Below are 19,953 nucleotides of genomic sequence, written 5' to 3' on the forward strand. Positions count from 1 at the left end.
GAGTTTTTGTGAGTGAGTGAAATTATTTGATTTCCTTTATAAGGAAAACAAGTGTTATAATTTAAAAAATAAGATTAAAATTGAATTATAAAATTAATTGCAATCTTCAACCTAATTTGTAGGACAATTTTAGATGTCAAAGCCTACATCAAAAATTTAGTCAACACCTTAATTTGATATGAATTTACAATGTACACAACACCAAAGGCATTACCTTCCTAAAAATAAAAAATCACCATCCCAAAGATCAACCTTATGTGTGTGTTGTCCTCCCCATACTCATAGGATTATATGGTGTGTCAACCTGATATAAATGTGCTTCTGCGCACATCCTTGTCACCATATGTTCCTTGGCCTTAGCTTCATTTCTCACAAACCTGTCCATGACATATTTACACCATTCTTGACCCACTTCCAACTGATCTAGAGTCAGATTGCGACAATTATCAAAATAAGAGTTCACTTTAAAATATGTGAATCTTACCATTGTAGTTATGGGTAAGCGGTGTACACCCTTGAGTACACCATTGAAGCACTCCAACAGGTTGGTTGTCATTGCCCCGTATCGGCGTCCGTTGTCATGTGCAAGTGTCCACTTTTCTTTGTCCTCAGCTTTAAGATATTCGTATGTCGGCTCCTTGACATTGCAAATTAATTCCAGTGTGGCTTTGAACTTTCTGACTTGATTTACACTTGCTACCCTCCATACCAAGTTCTTTAATTCTGGAATTTTCCATTTAGTGTTAACATTATTGGCTAAAAGATGGAGATAGTACCAGTGATGGGCCTTGGGAGGCTGCAAATAAGTACGACTAGTATCATCAAAGCAAGCTTTTATTCCAAAATGTTTGTCAGATAAGATGCAAAGATGGTCTTGGTTTGTAACATATAATGTTAGGCATGCCAAGAACCATCTCCAAGTCTCCATGCTCTCTCTCTCGACAACGGCAAAGGCAAGTGAATAAACCTCGTTGTTACCATCCATTGCCATTGCTATCAATAGCTTCCCTTTATATTTTCCATAGATGTGGGTTGCATCAATGCTTATCACAAGCCTGCAATGCTTGAACCCTTCAATACATGGACCAAAACCTCAAAATACATAGTTAAACATACTAGTTCTTGGCACACCATGGCTGTCCACATTTGACTTAAACATTGTACTTGAATCTGCATCTTTTAGTGCCATTAGAAATTGTACTTCAAGTGTCATAAGTTATTACTTGTATGAGTAGATGTTGATGCAACGATGAAGATGTGGACTCAATAGATAGAAAATTTTGCTGAAGTTGCTAACATGAAGTAGAAAGTGGCAGCAGACAATGCTCAAATGGGGACCAAGAGACAGAATGGGGTAGTTCAAAGGAGAGAGAAACTAAAAATGATATGTACCCTTAAACTTTGAACTACACTCAAAATTAAATAGAACTCAATTTATTAAAAATCGAGTATTGTATTTCATGTAACTCGATTTTTGTATTTTCGAGTTACATTTAATTAAAAGAATTGGGGCAGGAGGTTCTTAATTGAAACTCAATAATCCAAAAATTGGGTTCTTCATTGCATGTAACTCGATTTTTAAATTATCGAGTTTTGTATTAATACAATGCATTCATGCAACAAGATTAAGATTGAATGGACATAGAGGGAACGAGGTTTAGTTAAGTTTTCAGGGTGAAAGCCTCTCAAAAAAGGCTTAGCCATTTCCAAGCAACACAAGGTAGGCTAGAAAACCAAAGGAATTGGAGGAATCAAAGCAAACTACGAAATCCCAAAAAGGAGGAAAGTCACTTGCATTGCCAAAGTAAACTCCAGTTGGAAAGCCAGGATTAGAAGCAGTTCCAACACCATTTTTGGGTCAACAAGACAAGCCAAGACCTGTACGCCAGGTTGTTGTCTCAAATTCATTCTGCAGATGCGGGATGGGTACATTTTTAACTTAACTGAATTGAGAAGTTGTTGAAACAGAAGTTCAAATGATTGATTTTCTAAAAATTGAGTTCCAGCTGGATTTTTTAATTCATGAAAGGCCACGTTTGCTCGGTCTAGCATGGCACAAATTACACTTAACTTGAAAATGTAAAAATGGATTTACATAGAAGACTCGATTTTCTAAAAATAGAATTTCAAAACATAAACATGATATTAAATAGTTTGGTAACAAGGATAATTTGCTAGATACTTTTAAAATAAAGGACAAAAGCCCATTTTTCCCAAAAACATGACATGTATGATGTATACTGTTGCTATCTTACTCTTGTCCCTCTTTGTGTAATGTGTTTCCCAACAAACAAATTAGTTAAAGTGTGTGAGGGACAGCCACTTCTTCAAATCTCACTCACCTTCCAACCAAATTGATAATTTGCAAGATATTTTTAAAATAAAGGACAAAAGCCCATTTTTCCTAAAGACATGACATGTATGATGTATACTGTGGCTATCTTACTCTTGTCCCTCTTTGTGTAATTCCTCATGAATTGGCATTTGGCACTGGATAATGTTTTCTGATTACATTTTTTTTTTCCTTTGTCTATTTCCAACGAGTTATGCATGTGGGCATGAACATGATTAATGATTTTGGAAGATAGAATTTATTATTTTTCATATATTTATAAAAGATTGGCTAGTTTCTAATGAGGATTTGTGTAAAATGGTTTTCTTTTGGGTCTTATAAGTGTAAGGAACAAGTATATTCATTTGCATGTTGCTTGGTGTAAACTTTTGGAGAAGAAGAAGTAATCTGAGTCAAAACTTGGTTTTCATTCATACTTTTCTTTTTACAATATTGTGAGCATAAATAGCCACTATACATAATTGGAATGCTAAAGTTTAGGACTAAAAATCTCCACGCCAGTAGAGCAAATCTCTAATCTAGGAAACATATATATTTACAATCAATCTATATACGGAAGTCTACCAACTTGGAATTATTTCTAGAATCTTCAACAATCTGAACAATTGGATAATGTGTTAAATCCTCCCTTTATTTTCTCAAACAAGGGAAATAAGGGACTTGCTTGGTTTTTTTTTTTTTACTGTATTGGGTAATAGTTTTGGAGATAAATATAGTAGCTTCTATAATCTGAGTTCATCTCTCTTTCCATACCTTCATACATATAGTCTCTTGGCTTATCTGCGTCAACTGTTCAAAATGCTCCAAGACTATTTTATTGGGGAAATTTCCAATTTCATATGTGCTTTATTTTATTTTATTTTATTTTTTATATTTAAAATAAATGAATGCAGACATCAATCACTGAAAGCTCTTCTTTGCTGTGCAGTTACAATATGGTATTGATGAGTCATACAAGTTATCAGTTCCTGCATCTTACATTTGGGGTTTACTTAAAGCCCAAGGAAAAAATAGGATCAGCAACGCTTTCAATGCCCTAGCCTAAGAGGCTGTTTGGATGGTTTGTTTCCATAACTCAATTCTCTGTTTTCATAACTCATAACTCAAAAATGGTGGGACCCATAGCTAAAAATCCGTTTGGCTGCACCATAACACTGTTTCCATCACTCAATTTTTTAATTTTTGAGTTATGAGTTATGGAAACTGAAAACACATTTTGATTGTTTTCATTTTCCATAACTCATAACTCAATGACATTTTTGTAATTAACACACATAGGACCCACTAGTCATAACTCAACCGCAACTTTTGACCAATCTACATTTTTTTTTTTTTTTTTTCTCTCCTTATTCGGTCTCCATTTTTTTTCTTCATCTTTCACTGGGTTCGGTCTTCAGTTTTGGGTTTCTTTTTTTTTTTCTTTTTTCTTTCACTGGGTTTGGTCTTCAGTTTTTTTTTTTTTTTTTTTTTTTTATTGGGTTCGGTGAGTTTGGGTACTTGGAAAAAAAAAAAAAAAAACTGCACCGAGTGACAGGTATGGGACCCACAAACAGTGTGAAAAATATTGAGTGATTAGTAATGAGTGATGGTGCCGAACGACCTTTCAAGTGGATAAACTTAAAAGCCCGTTTGGTATATATATTTGAACAACAGTTTTCAGTTTTTTTTTAAATACGTGTAGGTGAAAAAGTGTATAAATATACTTGTAATATTATTTAAAAACTGAAAACTTATGTTTAAACTTCCGTACTAGACGGTACCTTAACCAAAAGTGGAGAGATTAAATTCAAATGACACTTCTTTCTCTCATAAAAAGCAAAATATGGGTGAAATTATGGATACTTTCGCCTGTATAACTTGTTATTAATATATTTACAAATATATAGCCAATTGCAAATGTGGTAAATTACCTCTATCCAACATACTCTAAAGGACGAGCCAAACACGTTTCATAAGCCATTCAAAATATAAATTGCAAAGATGTGAACATGTTTCAATCCCCCATCTTTTTACTTTAGGGTGGGAATTAGATGAGACTTTCCATTGGGAAACAAAAGATTAGACAAAAACACAGAAACAGGACTGGGTGAAGAATAAGAAATCCTGTCACATCTTACTACCAAAATAATGATCCTTATTACTATTATTCTTTTTAACTATATTATTGCTCATGCATGAAAATGCAAGTGTCATTACACAATACACATTTATAAACAGTGCAGAGCATTAGACGCGCAAAATAATTTAATTATTTACTTCACCTAAAGCAAAAAAAAGGTGCTCTTGCATTATAACGAGGCTTGAAAAAATCGATCGTTTACTCCAGCTCTATATAACTGTAATTCTGATTCACTTTCAATGCTAATCTCAGTGTTAGCAGGTGCAAAAAGAACATCTCCTTCAGTAACTAGCTCACCTTTGAATGATCCCGCATGCATAATTCCCTCCCCAGCCATGACAAGGAAAATGGAAGGGCCTAAAACTGCTGGAAAAACTGTTGATGCCCCACGGGGAAGAATACATCGATCCACCTCAAATTCATCAAAAGGTGGCAGGTACCTTCTTACATATGAATTCAGAGGAACTCCTTGCAGGATTTCGGGAAAGCCCTGCAACATAGACAAATATCAATATTTATATATTTGTAATTTGCGTCTGATGTAGTAACATCACCAAGATAATCCATAAAAATAACAAAAAAAAAAAAAAATCATTTATTAAGAAAATATTAAAATAATATCATTTTTTCTTGCACCAACAGTGATGCACAATCATTAAACTCAGCCTAAAATGGAGACCAATATATGTGTGTGTGTGTGTGACAGCATGTGAGAAGTTTATCCACTGTCAGGTCTGTCAGACCATTAATTGCCATTTATTGGTTCCATCATGGAACAACCACTTCTATCCAAGACCCATCTAATTAAATAACCAAATAGGTATTTACCTATTCAACCCAAATATTTAAATGGGTTGGGTTAAGACTTATCCAAATAAGATGGATAATGGGTGGGTTCATGGATATGAATAAAAATTGCCACCCCTAGTTCCATGCTATGCAACAACCAAACTTTTGGCTGAAATAAACACATAGAACCCATAAAAGACCCCACTTGGAGGTTAACAATACAGATCTCAAATTACTAGTGGAAGTGGCTAGATGAACTCCATGACTACAATGTTGCCAAAGGAAAGATGTATTTCCTTCAAAGCAAACAAAAAATCCAATAAAAACTAGATTAATACCTGAGAACATTCATTACCTGTTTGTATGTGAGCATGGAACAAAGAGTTTTGACATCACGGTGCTTGGGAGTAAGGCCAGCCCGTACAACATTGTCTGAAGTCGCCATGCATTCAATGCACTCACCAGATACATATGCATGAGGTTCATCTGCCCCAAGGTACAATGCTTCACCAGGATTAAGCTTCACATAATTAAAAAAGAATGCTGATATGACACCAACATCAGCTGGATATTGCTTTTCCAACCGCAACACCAGTAGCTCCTTATCTGTTAATTTCCTCACCTGACGCAAGAGGGAAAAAAAGGTCTTATCAATCATAAAAAAATATGAGGAAAAACAAAAGCAGGAACATTTTTTTTTTTTTTTTAAATTGCCCTTGTGCCTGTCATGCTCAATACCAAGTTAATCAGTGACCAAATGCCATCGCATATAGAGATGAAAATTTAAGTTTATTTACGTAAATTAGTGTAATTTGAAGGATCCGAGAGCTACTAACAACAAATTGATTTTAATAATTGGCAATTTAGCACACATAAGGGATACATAGGGTGTAGTTGATCCAACTGTGGGTTCATAAAAATGCATATACAATAAGCAGTAATTGAGCAGTGCATATATTGCTCAATTTAAATTGGCACAGCTTAATCCTCTCTCTCTCTCTCTTTCTCTCTTGATCTATATATATATATATATATATATATGCGCGTGTGTGTGCGTGAATGCGTGCACTCCATAATTTCACATTTAATCAAATCTGGGTTCTAACAATTGAACATGACAGAAGTTTTTATTACACAGTGGCCATTAAGCAGCATCTTCTCAAAGGCTAAATATAAAAATCAAATCATCCTACAAATAAGAGCATAAAGCTCTACAAGAACAATCTTACTTATAGAACTACAAACACAAAAAGGAAAATATTAATTGCAACTGACCTGACTTTCAATTTGCAGACGACTTTTTATGTTGGATAACACTTTCATTATCATCTCTTTGCTAGCCAACATGAGCTTGGTGAAAATTGACCGCAAAATATATTTTACTTTTTCCTCCCCATCCTGCTCATTAACATGCAAGATTTGGTTTGCATATGCACTACCAACCATATCTATAATCTCAGGAACATAACAAAGTACACCCTTAAGCTCCTGGTAAGAAAATAGCAAGTTACTCCAAGTAAATGATACTGAATTAACAAATCATGTGAGCATGCATTGAATACAAGAAAGCTTAGCTCGGCCACTACAATTGTCAAATGTTCTACCACACCAGTCACCTTGTACACTTCATATCCATAATATAAATATCCAGTGAACCTCAAAACAGTACTTCTAAAGGAAGAAAAAAACTGTGAACCTGGCAGCAAAGAGAGGGAAATATTATCCCATTTCTCCTGCACATGCTCAATTTATGAGAAAAGGGATGCCTTTAAAAAAGTCTAGTTTGTTTCCAGTTTTAGTTTTATTATTGTTATTATTATTAGTAAGTTACCACACACCCAATGGGTTTTACATTCATGACCTTACCCTCCATGCAATATTGTGGGAGGAAATGCTATTTGAGCTAGAGCTCATTAGTAGTTTGTTCACAATTTTCATGAATAAAACTCCATCAAAGCCGCTGCACATACCTCGATAGTTAACAAAACACAAACACACACACACACACACACATGACTAACAATCCTCAGGCAGCAGAATCCAGTTTTCATTTTTTATTTTCTTTTATTTGTCTCCCGACCAAAAACTACTAGGAAGTCCAACTTTTGTATATAACTGAGATCAGTCAGAGCAAAGCTGGCTGATGGTTAGGGATTAGGGATTCATCTTGTGAGCTGAAGTGTCATGAGAAAAACCCAAGGGAACTACAAAGAAGTTAATAATTCTCCATTAATCTCAACAAAGAAATTTACTAACTTTGTCATGGTAGTGTGAATAAAGGTTCAGCCAGTTGATAAACTTTTAAATCAGGAATTAAATGGGCATCACAATAGTTATGAGTTAATCATCTAATAGGTAGAGGTAAAATTAATTAAATGTGCACAAACATGAAGGTAAGAATGAATTATATAATAAAACTGGGTGCCAATCAGAATTTTAATCAATAATAAAGGTACAGTCTTATCCATTTTGAATGCAGCGACAATTTCACAGATTGCTTTCATCATCTATACTGTTTAACAAACAAGCAATTCTAAGCAACCCATTCACTTATCACACCTATATCAGATCATCCACAAAACTCAAATTTGAGCTTGGATCCACAATACCAGTCAACAAAGAAATGTCAAGTAAAAGCTTCACATATACAAAGCTACCTCGGAACTCATAATACCTCAAGACTGATAAACCCGCAAAGGGCCTCAAACTCTGTTATTGCCAAAGCCATCTCAGGCTTGTGATTGTCGTCCTTATACACATCTGGTCGTGCCTTATGCAACGCCCTTGCCAACTCCTTATTGGGATGAGCCTGTATTGATAAAGCTTTTGCCACAGAAAGTACCTATTTCCCACTAAGGAGTCAAAATCCCACAAAACCCTTCATAACCAAAAAAATAAAAGATTCACACAAAACCCATCAATATTTAACAAAGAAAACTCAAATTCCTGTCAAATCAAACCCAAAAACTCAACCATAAGCTTACAGCAACAAAGACAAAATTGTATAAAAAAACATAAATTTACACACATAAACACATGCATCCATATGCGGGACCTTTCACAAAAGAACAGAAAATCACACTAAACCCATGAAGTATTTAACATAGAAATCTTAAATTCCAGTCAAATCAAACCCAAAAACTCAACCAGAATTTTACTACAACAAAGCAAAAAATGTACATAAAAACGTAAATTTACAAACCCAAACAGATACATCCATAATATAAAATTCTCGAAAAACCCATCAAATATTGAACATTTCAAATTCCAGTAAAATCAAACCCAAAAACTCAACCAGAAAATAGACTACAACAAAGCAATATTTTACAAAAACATTACTTTACACACCCAAACGCATATATCCATAACTTAAAAAATTCACACAAAACCCAATAAATATTGAACATTGAATACTCAAATTTTAGATAAATAAAAAAAAAAATTTACAAAAACAGGCTCATATATCAACATGCAGGAACATCAGTTGTACTCTCCACATAAGAATATTTTTAATAAAAAAAATTCACACTAAACCCATCAAATACTTAACATAGAAATCTCAAATTCCAGTCTAATCAAGTCCAAAAATGCCACCAGAAACGTACTAACACAAAGCAAAATTGTACCCAAAAAAGAAATTCAAATTCAAATTCAAATTCATAAACACAGACACATAATAGGAAAAACATTGAGCAGAATTGGTATATTGTACCTTAAACAAGAAAGGAAGATCACAACCCCAGTTGTGTAAAACCTTATCACCAAGCACATTAGGATTCTCCGAAATCCACTTCTTCAAGCTCACACCGACATCATCGTCAACGTCAACGTCAACGTCAACCGACACGCCATTGGAAGCGCGTGGGGCCTGGACCACAAACGAGGGTCCAGACTCGTGGGTGCCCATCCATAACTCCGCGTATGGGCTGTCGGGTCGGGTCTCGGACCCCGAGTTCAGGGCATAGAGCCGAGCGACCTGAGAGTCGTGACCCTTTAGACCCCAGTCGTAGTTTTGGACTGAGCATCGTAGCCTGAGAAGATTCTTCTGAGAAGGTGTGGAATCCATTAGAGAAAAATAGAGAGTTGGGGTCTAGAGTCTAGTGGTATTGGTGGCAGTGCATGTTGGCTACTCTGGTTTTATGCTTTTTTTGAAGCGCCACGAGAAGAGAGGGAAATAAATAGCTTCTTTTGGGAGTGTGAGAGAAAAAGACGAACGTAGAGACGAAGTTTGTCTGAGACACACGGTGTACTCGTGTCCTCTCTTCTTATTTTAGGAAGCTTCTGCCTAAAGTTGGAAAAAGGAAAAGGGAATTTGATTTTTCAGATTTGGGACCGAATAAAACGGAGGAATTACGGAATTATGTTTTAGATTACACTTTAAATTTTTTAAATCTATATTTTGCATCTTAAACTATAATTTTTGTTATACTTTATACTCCGATGTTAAGTTTATCGTTAATTTAGATGATAAAGTATGACGCCACGTAAAAAGACCTAATTATCCCTCTTCTCAATCCCTTAAAAACCAAAAAAATTACACTTTATTATCCTAAATTATACTCTTGATTACACTTTGTATCCTAAACTTTAAATTTCCATCTAAATTAACGGCAAACTTAATGTTGGGATGCAAAGTGTAACAAAGTTATAGTTTAAGGTGCAAAATGTATATTCAAAAAATTTAGAGTGTAAAGTGTAATTTAAGGTATAGTAAAATGTAATTTTCCTAATAAAATGTGACAGCCAACAAAATAAAAATAAAAATAAAAGTAATATGCGTGTCTATTTCATATCTCACCATTTTTTGTAGCTTATTTACTAAATATAAGATTAACAAAATTAAGAATTAGTTTTTTGTTATTAAAAAAAAAAAAAACTGATTTTAGAGCTTTTAAAAAAAAGTTAGACAAAAAAAAGTTTACACTTTGCCAAATGAACCATTTTTCATCTCGTCCAAAATACCAAAAAGGCATAATCCCCATGACATGAGTGAAATATGTGTTACATTCAACTTAAAGGCTCCATATAAGAACCAAACACTACCACACCTAGGTATGAGAGAAATTCTTGAACACCTTCGTGCTTGATATTTCTATATTGTGATTTGTGAGTACTAACTTAAGTATTGGAGGAGCCCTAACTGACATCATATTGGTGTCCCTTTGAGCTAGTGTGTTCATTTTTGGCAAATCTCCTAGAGCTCATTTGGATGAGTGGCCTATTGAGATTCTTTGCATGATAAAAAAAAACTAACCCATAAATTTAAAATCTAAATCATTTCTACCTCCAACTCTGTTGTCACCCTAATTAAATGCCAATTCACCTACAAACTCTCTCTTTGTGCAAAACTCCTTTTCGACGATAACGAAGAGTTTTTCCTTCTACATTCTCTCCAACCCCACCCCCTCCTTCTCCTCCTCTCTCCCATGTTCATTTCCTTTTGACACCTCTCCGCCATCGTAGGCCTTCTCTTTAGTCCCTTGCTCTTTGAGTCTAGGCCTTCCTCAGCCTCATTGCTTCCAACCTTAGCAAATGTTGTCGTTTGCCAGCATCTTTTTCATATTCACTAATGAGTTATCTAGCTCATCGTCATCTCCTCCTTCATCATCTGTGGCTTCATCAAGACTAGTTTAGGGGATAAGATTGCCACCTATTTGGTCAAGTGGTTGGGCTACGGCACCTTATTAGGATTGTCCTACGACTCGACCATCAATAAGGCTTTTATTTGCCCCTGCTACGACCACCACCACGATCAGGGCTGACAACACTAATCAAGGATTTTGACCATTTCGGGTTACTAAACCAAAAACATACAAACATAGTTGCCTTCACTTAAAAAAAAAAATTATTCTTATAGTTGAAATTTGTAAATTAACTATCAAAATATATTGTATTTTTTAAAAACAAAATTATACATTTTTCAATCCCTTCACACATTTTGTAATTAAGAAAATAGAATCATATTGATAATGATTAATTCAAAATTTTTAATTTCTCAAAATTAATCACACACACAAGAGTGCATAGAAGAACGAGGATGAGGGCCCTTGCCTAATCAATAACAATGCTAGCATTGAGGCTCTTGAGATACAAAAGGTCATTTGATGAGTTGGAAATACCTTTTAAGGTAATTGTTGCCTTCAATACAGTAACACCACTTGAGTTTAGGGTTTTATTTTTAGTGAGGTTATATTTAGGTTATTAACTTTTTTTTTTTTTTGGGTGTTTAGGAGGAGAAATTATAAGATCCACACGGTGGACAAGTGATGTGGTCCACCATTCTACTAAAAAACTTCCACTTGTTTAAAATTGCTGAGTTAGAAAATTTTTTTAAATAGAAATTAATTACTGACTTAACAATTTTAAACAAATGGGAGTTTTTTAGTGGAATGGTGGACAAATGATGTACGTGATCTATCAGAGGACTCTATAATTTCACGTATAGGAGAGACTACACTATGGGCTAGTTGGCTATTTATATTTTTTTGATTCTATTCTTGAGAGAGGGTTAGTTACAAGTTTTGGAAATATAAACTTCAAATTTTAAATATGAATCCTTAAAATAAAAATAAAGGGAGGTGGGGGGGTGTTTACAGTTTTGAGTTGATCCAAGTGGATCCGTCCCTGCTGGTTATAATAGTAAGATGATGTTTGATTCAACGTATTAGTTTCTGTGGATTTGCATGTATATAAGATTGTTGACGAAATGGTATAAATTGTAGTGCTTTTGGATCGAAAGAGTGTAATTGCTTAATTGGGAGATGGATTATTGTTCAAAAATAATAATTTTTCAAGTTAGTTTTCAAAATATTAATAATATATTGTTAATAAATAGGTTAAATTTGGTCAAGTCATCCACATAAAAACAAGCATTTATGTGTACTATCTTGAAACTTATTTTAATTATTGTTGACGGCTCAAAGTTTAGATAACTCATTTAATAGTTAATAATTAGAAAATTTAAAACTCTATTAGTGAAGTTAGTGAAAGTATTGGAGGATCTCCATTCTAATATACTAATATTTGGTTAAAACGTGACACTTTATATGTGTCGGCTAGGAATAGCTATGGATAGAGTTCGGTCAGATTGTCTACCAACCCACCATTTTCCTTCAAATTTTTAAGGTCAGTTTGATTGAAGTTGCCATCCTCCTTATCGATGGTATGTTAGATTTGGGGAAGATTTCATCAGATTTGGTGGATATCTCATCAAACCTGATAGAGATCTCAATAAATTTGGTGAAATCTTTGTTGCATCTGGTAAGATCTTAATGTTAAAAAACAACAAGAAGGTGGAGAAGGGTGAACGACAACAAGGATTGATGGGTCAATTGGAGAGGATTTTTCAAAAGGGAAAGATTGCCACTCAAATTGCTGTTGATCGATTTGGATGCTCTACACCCGCTGTCGACCTCCGCATTGCTCAAATCAAGCAGTTTTCAATTCAAATGACTTCCGGTTGGTCGATTTTGTTGGGTTTGGGTTTGGGTCTGAGTTGGATAACACTTGTCTTAGCCCTATTCTTTGAGCACTTACTCAATATATACACTAAGAGCACTTCTTTCTTACTATACATAACAGTGGATTTCGTTACTTAAATTTATTGTGGAACTCATCATTCAAGTGAGATGAGAGAGCATTGCTCTCACAGCATTAAAAATTTTCCATGTCTGATATATGTTGAAGGGAAATGCTAAGCATGACCCTATGTTAAATTATACCGTTAAATATAAAGGTGCAAATTGTGCAATTAATAATTAGGAAAGACACACCTGTAAGTAAAGTCCCATTTTTTCTAAGCCATAATGGAGTCAAGACGTCATTATTATAAATCACTAGTCGCAAACTCACGCGTTGCGCGTGATAATTTTTTAAATAAAATACTATTTTAGTTCATAGACTTTATAAAGAGTTTAAAATAAAAAATAATAATTTTATCATATTTTTCATAATCTTATCTATAACATTTTTTACCATTATCATATATTTATTGGTTGATGATTTGTATAAAATAGACAGAAAATAGACATTATCATATATTCAATAATTTTTTTTTAAGTCATGGTGTATGAAGATTATGATTATATATATATATATATATATATAATTTCCCTAGTTAGAGTGTGATTAGTTTTAAGTTTAAATTTTGTATTATTATATTTAATTGTTGATTTTATTACACTATAAAGTTTTTAATGTCCTCTGTATAGCCATCTCTATTTTATTTCTTACTCCTCTTTACATCATTTTTATTTTCCAAATAACAGTTATTAATTGACGTTTGATTTCATTTTTTTTTCTTCCTTCATTTATTCTTTATTACTTTGTATGTTCCCTTGCTAGTTGTAAATTTTATGGTTATTAATAAGAAATAGATATCATGAATGGCTTAAATAGTTATAGATGTAGTTATGTTGGTGGTATGTCAAAGGTTTTTTTTTTTTTAATGGGGAATATGGCTGAATTTAAATGTTAAATAAACTGATAAGAGAAAAAAAAAGTAAAAATAAAATACATAACAATAAACACTAACTTATCCAAATAATTCTATGTAATATAATAATAGTACATTCTTATATACTATTTTTATTTATTTATAATGCAATATGATAATATTTAACAATCAAAGTCATAAAAAAAAAAAAAAAAAAAAAAAAAAAAAAAAAAAAAACTTAAAACACAAAACTAAATCCCATCAACCAAAATAGAGTTCTAAAGAATACAAAACTTTATCAAGCTAAAATAGAGATGCAAGAAAAATAAAAATAAAAATCCACCAAAAAATTGAGGGAGAAAGAGTGGGAAATAACCACTTTTTTGTAAGAAAAAATTATGTAAAGAATGGAAGAGTGAATGTCAAATTTATACTAAGAGGATGATAATAAAAAGAAACAAAATAAAGGAGGATAAAAGAAAAGAGGAAGAGTGATATCAAGGTAGAATGTTTGGGGAGATGAAAAAGTAAAGAGAAGGAGAAAGGTTGGAGAAAGTGTAAATGTTAAAAAAATTGAGTACAATTTGATGAGTACGATAAAAAATTACATTTTTTATTTTTTAAAACAAAAAGAGAGAGAGAGAGAAAATATAAATAATTTAATGATAAGGAGGATGTGGTTGAATTTCAATATTGAGTAAAATAGAAGAGAAGAAAAAATAAGAAAAATTAAAAGATATAACAATAAACACTAAATTATCCAAATTATGGTATGTAATGGAATACTATTTTATTTTTATCTACTATCTTTAATTTTTTATAATGTAATCGGATAAAATTTAACAATCAAAGAACAAAAAAATAATAATAACTTAAAACATAAAAATAAATCGTATCAACCTAAATTAGAGTTCTTAAAAACACAAAAATTTATCAACCTAAAGTAGAGATGTAATAAAAAATAAATATCCACCAAAACATTGAGAGAGAGAGAGAGAGAGAGAGAGAGAGAGAGAGAGAGAGAGAGAGAGACTTTTTGTGAGAGAAAACTATGCAAAGAATGGAAAAGAGTGACAAATTTACGGTAAGAGGGAAGGGATAAGAAAAGACAAATAAAGGAAGATGAAGGGAAAGATGAATAACAATATTAAAGTAGAGGGTAGTGGGGAGATGAAAAGGTAAGAGAAGAAGAAAGGTTGAAGAAAATGTAAATATTTAAAAAATAAGTGAATGTAAAAAAAAATTATAGGAAAATTGAAAATAAAAAAGAAATATATATAGATGTTAAAACCGACAAAGATGAATATGTAAAGTCAATAATCTATTTATATTTTTTTTTTGAAAAAAAAAGGAATAAATTATAAATAATAATTATGTGGTGAATGACGTGGCGATGAGGTGGCGCAACAGGAGGTCAGCAACAATAAATGTCACGCTTCAGCTTTTAGAAATATATAGATTAGACGGATAAAGTTTCACCTTTTTCTCAAGATTTAGATGTGCAAAAATTTTGACAATTGCTAACAGAGTAAACATGAGGTAGGTAAAAGCTCTACTTCCTAACTTACACGTTCGATTGAATAGATTCAATCATAATGAAAAATGTAATTCAAGTTTTATTTTCTTTTAACAACGGTCTCTAACTCTTGAAGTTATGGAGGGGAAGTCATTTATAGTCTGGTCATTTTTCATTTGTCTCCCATTTGCCTTCTTGTGAATAATTTGTTCAAATATTTTGAATGGACTCAAAAAGTAGTTTTGATTAATTTGACTTCTCAACAACAAGATGTAAGAATGAATATTTAATTTAATTAATTTATTTATTTTTTAAGAATCATGTTTGAATGAACTTGAAATAGATTTAGGTTGGTGAAAATTGATTTCTTATCTTTCGTTAAATGAATGAAATTAATTTTTTTTTTAAATATCATTTTCAATCCTCTCAAGAGTTTATTCCAAGTTATTCCCTTTAATTATGAGTTTCTTTAAGACATTCTTTCCTCTTCCCGTGTGTGTATTAAAATACTTAGGTTATGTTTGGTAACAGTTTTTGTCTTCTATTTTCAAAAACTTGTTCTTGGGAATATAAAGAAAAAATAAATTTATTATATTTTTGAAATCAAAAACATGTTTGGTTAGTTGAAATTAAAAGATAGTTTTTTGAAGAAAAAAATAGAAAATACTAAATATCTTGTTACTAGGATTTGAACTCTAATGCTAGCTCATTAAATGAGACAGATTCATTAAATTATGTGTGTATTTTCATTAACTTTTGAAAATTAGGAATTGAAAACAACATTTTGCATGTTTTATGTTTCCTTCACAAATTGAGTTTTAAGAACAGTTTTTGTTTTCTGTCTATTTTGGATTGCCAAACAAGTTTTTAGTCTCAAAAATAGAAAATCATTTTTGGAAACATAAAATAAGGGAAAAAAACAATTACCAAACATACCCTTAGTATTCTAAAATATATATATATATATATATATAGTTATATACAGATTTGAGCAAAAAATTGGTAAAATATTAAGAATTTTAAGGTAATTATAGAATATTTTGAAAGTACGATAAATGTTTATTCTTTTTTCTTACATAGTATATATAGTAGGTCTTACTAATTAAATTAATGTTAAGACCTACTTTTCAATTTTCATTTGAGAAAATGGAATGTGCATTTATTTTACTCTTAAATTATTCTTTAATTTTCTAGAAACGATGACAGACAAAACCTTGCACCTACCATGACCCATATTCTCCATATCCTGAAAGCTCTCTTAAAAGTTACTGTAGATTTTGAGTGGAGTTGTGGTATGTTTTTATGTTGGAACTCCTTTCCCTCTCCCTTGTGTGTGTTTGTTTCTCAAAAAAAAAAAAAAAAAAATATATATATATATATATATATATATCCTAAAAGCTCTCACCTTCTTGAATTGAGGCTTAGTTTTCTTTTTCATTTTTTTTTTTTTTTTTGTTTGGAGATAGATCAAAGAGATCAAGGCTTAGTTTATTGCGATTGTAATTTTTTTTGGGAAAACATTAGAAATACCATTTGACCTAAAGAACTAAAGGTTTTTTTTTTTTTTTTTTTTTGAGAAACCTAAAGAACTAAAGGTGATTGACGAGAAATCAATGCCTTGATAAATAAATAACAGTGAATAGGTATAAAGAAGACGAGATGGTCCAGTTAAAGTAATAAAAAAAAAAAATCCATAAACTAAACATAATCTCATATGTATATAAACCCATAGAAAAGAGTACAATGCCATTAGGCTATAACACCATTGACGAGTCAAAAGTTACAAATGAGTGACAAAAAGTATGAAATTGCCATTACAAAACTCTAATACAGTTTGTTCAAAAAAAAAAAAACTCTCATACACTAATTTGTAGGCATGTAATAGTTCAATCTGTTTCGTTGAGAGGTTAAAAAAAATGAGATGATAGAAAATGTATATGTTGTGAAAATCTCTAGCCTTGTATCATGTCCATAACTCATTTTGAAATTTTTTTGCATTAATTTTGTTGGCCATTGTTTTAGGATTCACTTGCATCATCATGCTATGACCTAAAAATGTTGTAACTTATCTTAAGAATTTTTTTTTAAAAGTCCAATTATATTGGTTTATACCCTACGACTAGGGATGGCCATGGGTAGGGTATGGATCGGGTATACCCATACCCTACCCGAAAAGTTTACCCATGGATACCTGAATATCAATACCCATTAGTATCCATACCTGAATCTTACCCGGATATATTATCCATGGATATCCATACCCTACCCGAAACCCATTTAAATTTTTTTTTTTTTAATCCAAAACATTTTAACTTAAATACTCTTTGGTCTGCATCTATTAAAAAAAAAAAAATCTCTTTGGTCTATTACTGTTTCTGTTAATCTTACCTCTTGATGAATTCGTCGAGTGACAGTAGTGCCTCAAGATCTCATGAACATTGGGCTTGTCACTGACGATGAGAACGCTGTTGCTCCGGCGATGGCCACTGATGATCTCATGAACATTGGGCTTGTCACTAACGATGAGAACGCTGCTGCTTTGGCAATGGCCACTGACAATCTTCGACACCGTTGCCGCAGCTGGAAAATCTTTTTGATATGGATCCAAACAGCGTTGTCAAATCCATCGCCGTTGCCGGAGCTTGTCATTGATTTCGTTCTTTCCGTTTTTTCTCATTCCTCTTCGTCGAAAAAACGGCGATCTCATTCCTCTGTAGTAGCGGAATGAGAAAACTCTAGGTTTTGTTATGGATCCAAATGGCGATGGTCGTTTGCTCCAAAAATTTCCTCTTCTATACTGCCATGGTGACGTTGTGCCGGCTCCATCACCATCCTCTCTAACGCTAAATTCCATTCGAATTCAAAAGAGTATGACCGCTTCAATAGGAAATCTCTTCCATTGAATCTCTCCTCAGAGTAGTTATTATGATTGCTGGTTGTTTTTTTTGTTTTTTTTTTTTTTTACGGGTCGGGTTTGGATATCCATACCCTACCCGAAAAATTCGGGTAATATCCATATCCTACCTGGTTAAGCTCTACCCATAAAGAACTGGGTATTATTCGGAACATTTGGATTGGGTAGGGTTGGATATCCATTACCCAATGGGTATGGCCATCCCTACCTACGACAGCCTTAAATTTAAATAACATGTACCCTAATCTCAAGGAATCGACTTAGTTACCTATAAGTAACTATTTTGAATTTCAAATGTAGTCCTTGACTATATAGTTGCTGTTTTGAGATTGTTTCATTGCTACCCTATGGTTTTCCATCTCTTAAATTCTCATATTTGAGTGTTCTTTAATTTTGAAAATAAGCTAATTTATATCTTTTTGTCTGGCCATAAGAAAGCAAGTAATAACTATGGAATACCAAAAGAGAGAGAGAGAGAGAGAGAGATATAATAATAATAATAATGCAAATTATGATTTCTTTTACTAAATTATTTTTGGTTGAAGCTGCTGGACACAACGAGGCTAGCAGCTAGGCTAGGATAGGAAGATGGCCACGTTACAAAACGACAGCACGTGGTTGAGAGAATTTCGTGGGTCAACTAAGATATCAGCAAAAGCCAAAGGGGCTTAGGGAATTGACAGCAACAACGGAAGATTCCGTCGTTAGAAATAAGAATGGGGTGCTCGGATTTGGATTAGATCGGTGCGGAGTAGACTCCAAGAGTGGACACAGGCTTAGGCTGCGTTTATTTCTTCTGAAAATGGATTCGGAAAAACAATTTACACCCTACCGTGTGTTTGGTTGCACATGAAAAATATGGTCAAACGGAAAATCATTTCCGTTGACCGTAAAATACCCACCCCACACCCGTAAATCATTTTACACTTTCATTTTACCTTCAAACCTTTTCCACTCTCCTCAGAAAATTTCTCTCCTCACTCACACCAAGCCCAAGCCGAATGACGGAGGGAGCTATCACCGGTGAAGCCCAGATCCAGATCCAATCCCCGACCCACGGCCTCGTCGGTTTGATTGTGCCGTTCAAACCCATCGTCGATTTGATTGCGCCACCTCAAACCCATCTCTGATGAACCCGGTCTGATCGTGCTCACCTTCGCCTCCGCCTCACAATCTCGCCTCTAGATCGAACCCAGTTGCCTCCGCCGCGCGATCTCACCTCTAGATCGAACCTAGTCACCTCCGCAGCGCGATCTTGCCTTCGCCTCTACCACGCGATCTCGCCTCTAGATCAAACCCAGTCGCCTCTCTCTCTTCCTTCTTCTCTCAATTTGACCGGATTTGATAATTTTTTTTTTTTGGGTTTTGTTTCTTTTGTGTTTCTCTATTGAGAAATGATATTATATATTTGTTTGGAAACTGAGAAAATGTGAGCAACAAGTAGAAAATGTGTTTTCCATGGTATTTTCAAGAACACAACCAAACATTAAAAAATATTTTTCAAAGTATTTTTTAAAATGCCACCAAACACCTGAAAATATTTTACACTTGGAAACCATTTTACATAGAAACAAACGCAGCCTTAGTCATAGTTTATGCTATATTAATTTATTAAATAACAAAGTTTAGTTACAAAATTGATTTTTTTTTTATTAGAAGTGAATTTTGACAAATCCATCATTAAATTATATTTTCTTCTTATATCCTTCATACTTGCAAAATTTCTAGAAAATTAAAGATCAATAGCTATGTCATCAATAAATTATTTAAATTGCAAGTTTTTGTAGTTTAAAATTATGCATAAAATATAAGCTTATAGATCATATTA

General features: G+C 33.0%; 1 protein-coding gene across 1 annotated transcript; it reads right to left on the minus strand.

Moving 5' to 3' along the window:
• Nucleotides 1–4,474: 4,474 nt before the first annotated feature.
• Nucleotides 4,475–9,545, minus strand: LOC115965308 (mannose-6-phosphate isomerase 1-like). Its single transcript, XM_031084502.1, has 5 exons — nucleotides 8,974–9,545; nucleotides 7,936–8,103; nucleotides 6,537–6,749; nucleotides 5,617–5,883; nucleotides 4,475–4,962 (listed from the first exon to the last, which is right to left on the minus strand). Exons 1-5 carry the CDS (start codon nucleotides 9,325–9,327, stop codon nucleotides 4,642–4,644), a joined length of 1,323 nt encoding a protein of 440 aa, XP_030940362.1. The 5' UTR covers nucleotides 9,328–9,545; the 3' UTR covers nucleotides 4,475–4,641.
• Between the last annotated feature and the right edge of the window lie 10,408 nt (nucleotides 9,546–19,953).

Source organism: Quercus lobata, chromosome 10, assembly GCF_001633185.2.
Source record: "Quercus lobata isolate SW786 chromosome 10, ValleyOak3.0 Primary Assembly, whole genome shotgun sequence".
In the NCBI taxonomy this organism is placed as follows: domain Eukaryota; kingdom Viridiplantae; phylum Streptophyta; class Magnoliopsida; order Fagales; family Fagaceae; genus Quercus; species Quercus lobata.

What these genes read in the sequence shown, in the direction of transcription:
- LOC115965308 (XM_031084502.1), bottom strand. Translation starts at nt 9,327, where the DNA reads ATGGATTCCACACCTTCTCAGAAGAATCTTCTCAGGCTACGATGCTCA. An exon ending in GCGGGTTTATCAGTCTTGAG is followed by an intron (nt 6,750 to 7,935) that starts GTATTATGAGTT and finishes TTTTCTTACCAG; the next exon opens with GAGCTTAAGGGTGTACTTTG. An exon ending in CCATGCTCACATACAAACAG is followed by an intron (nt 4,963 to 5,616) that starts GTAATGAATGTT and finishes TCTATGTTGCAG; the next exon opens with GGCTTTCCCGAAATCCTGCA.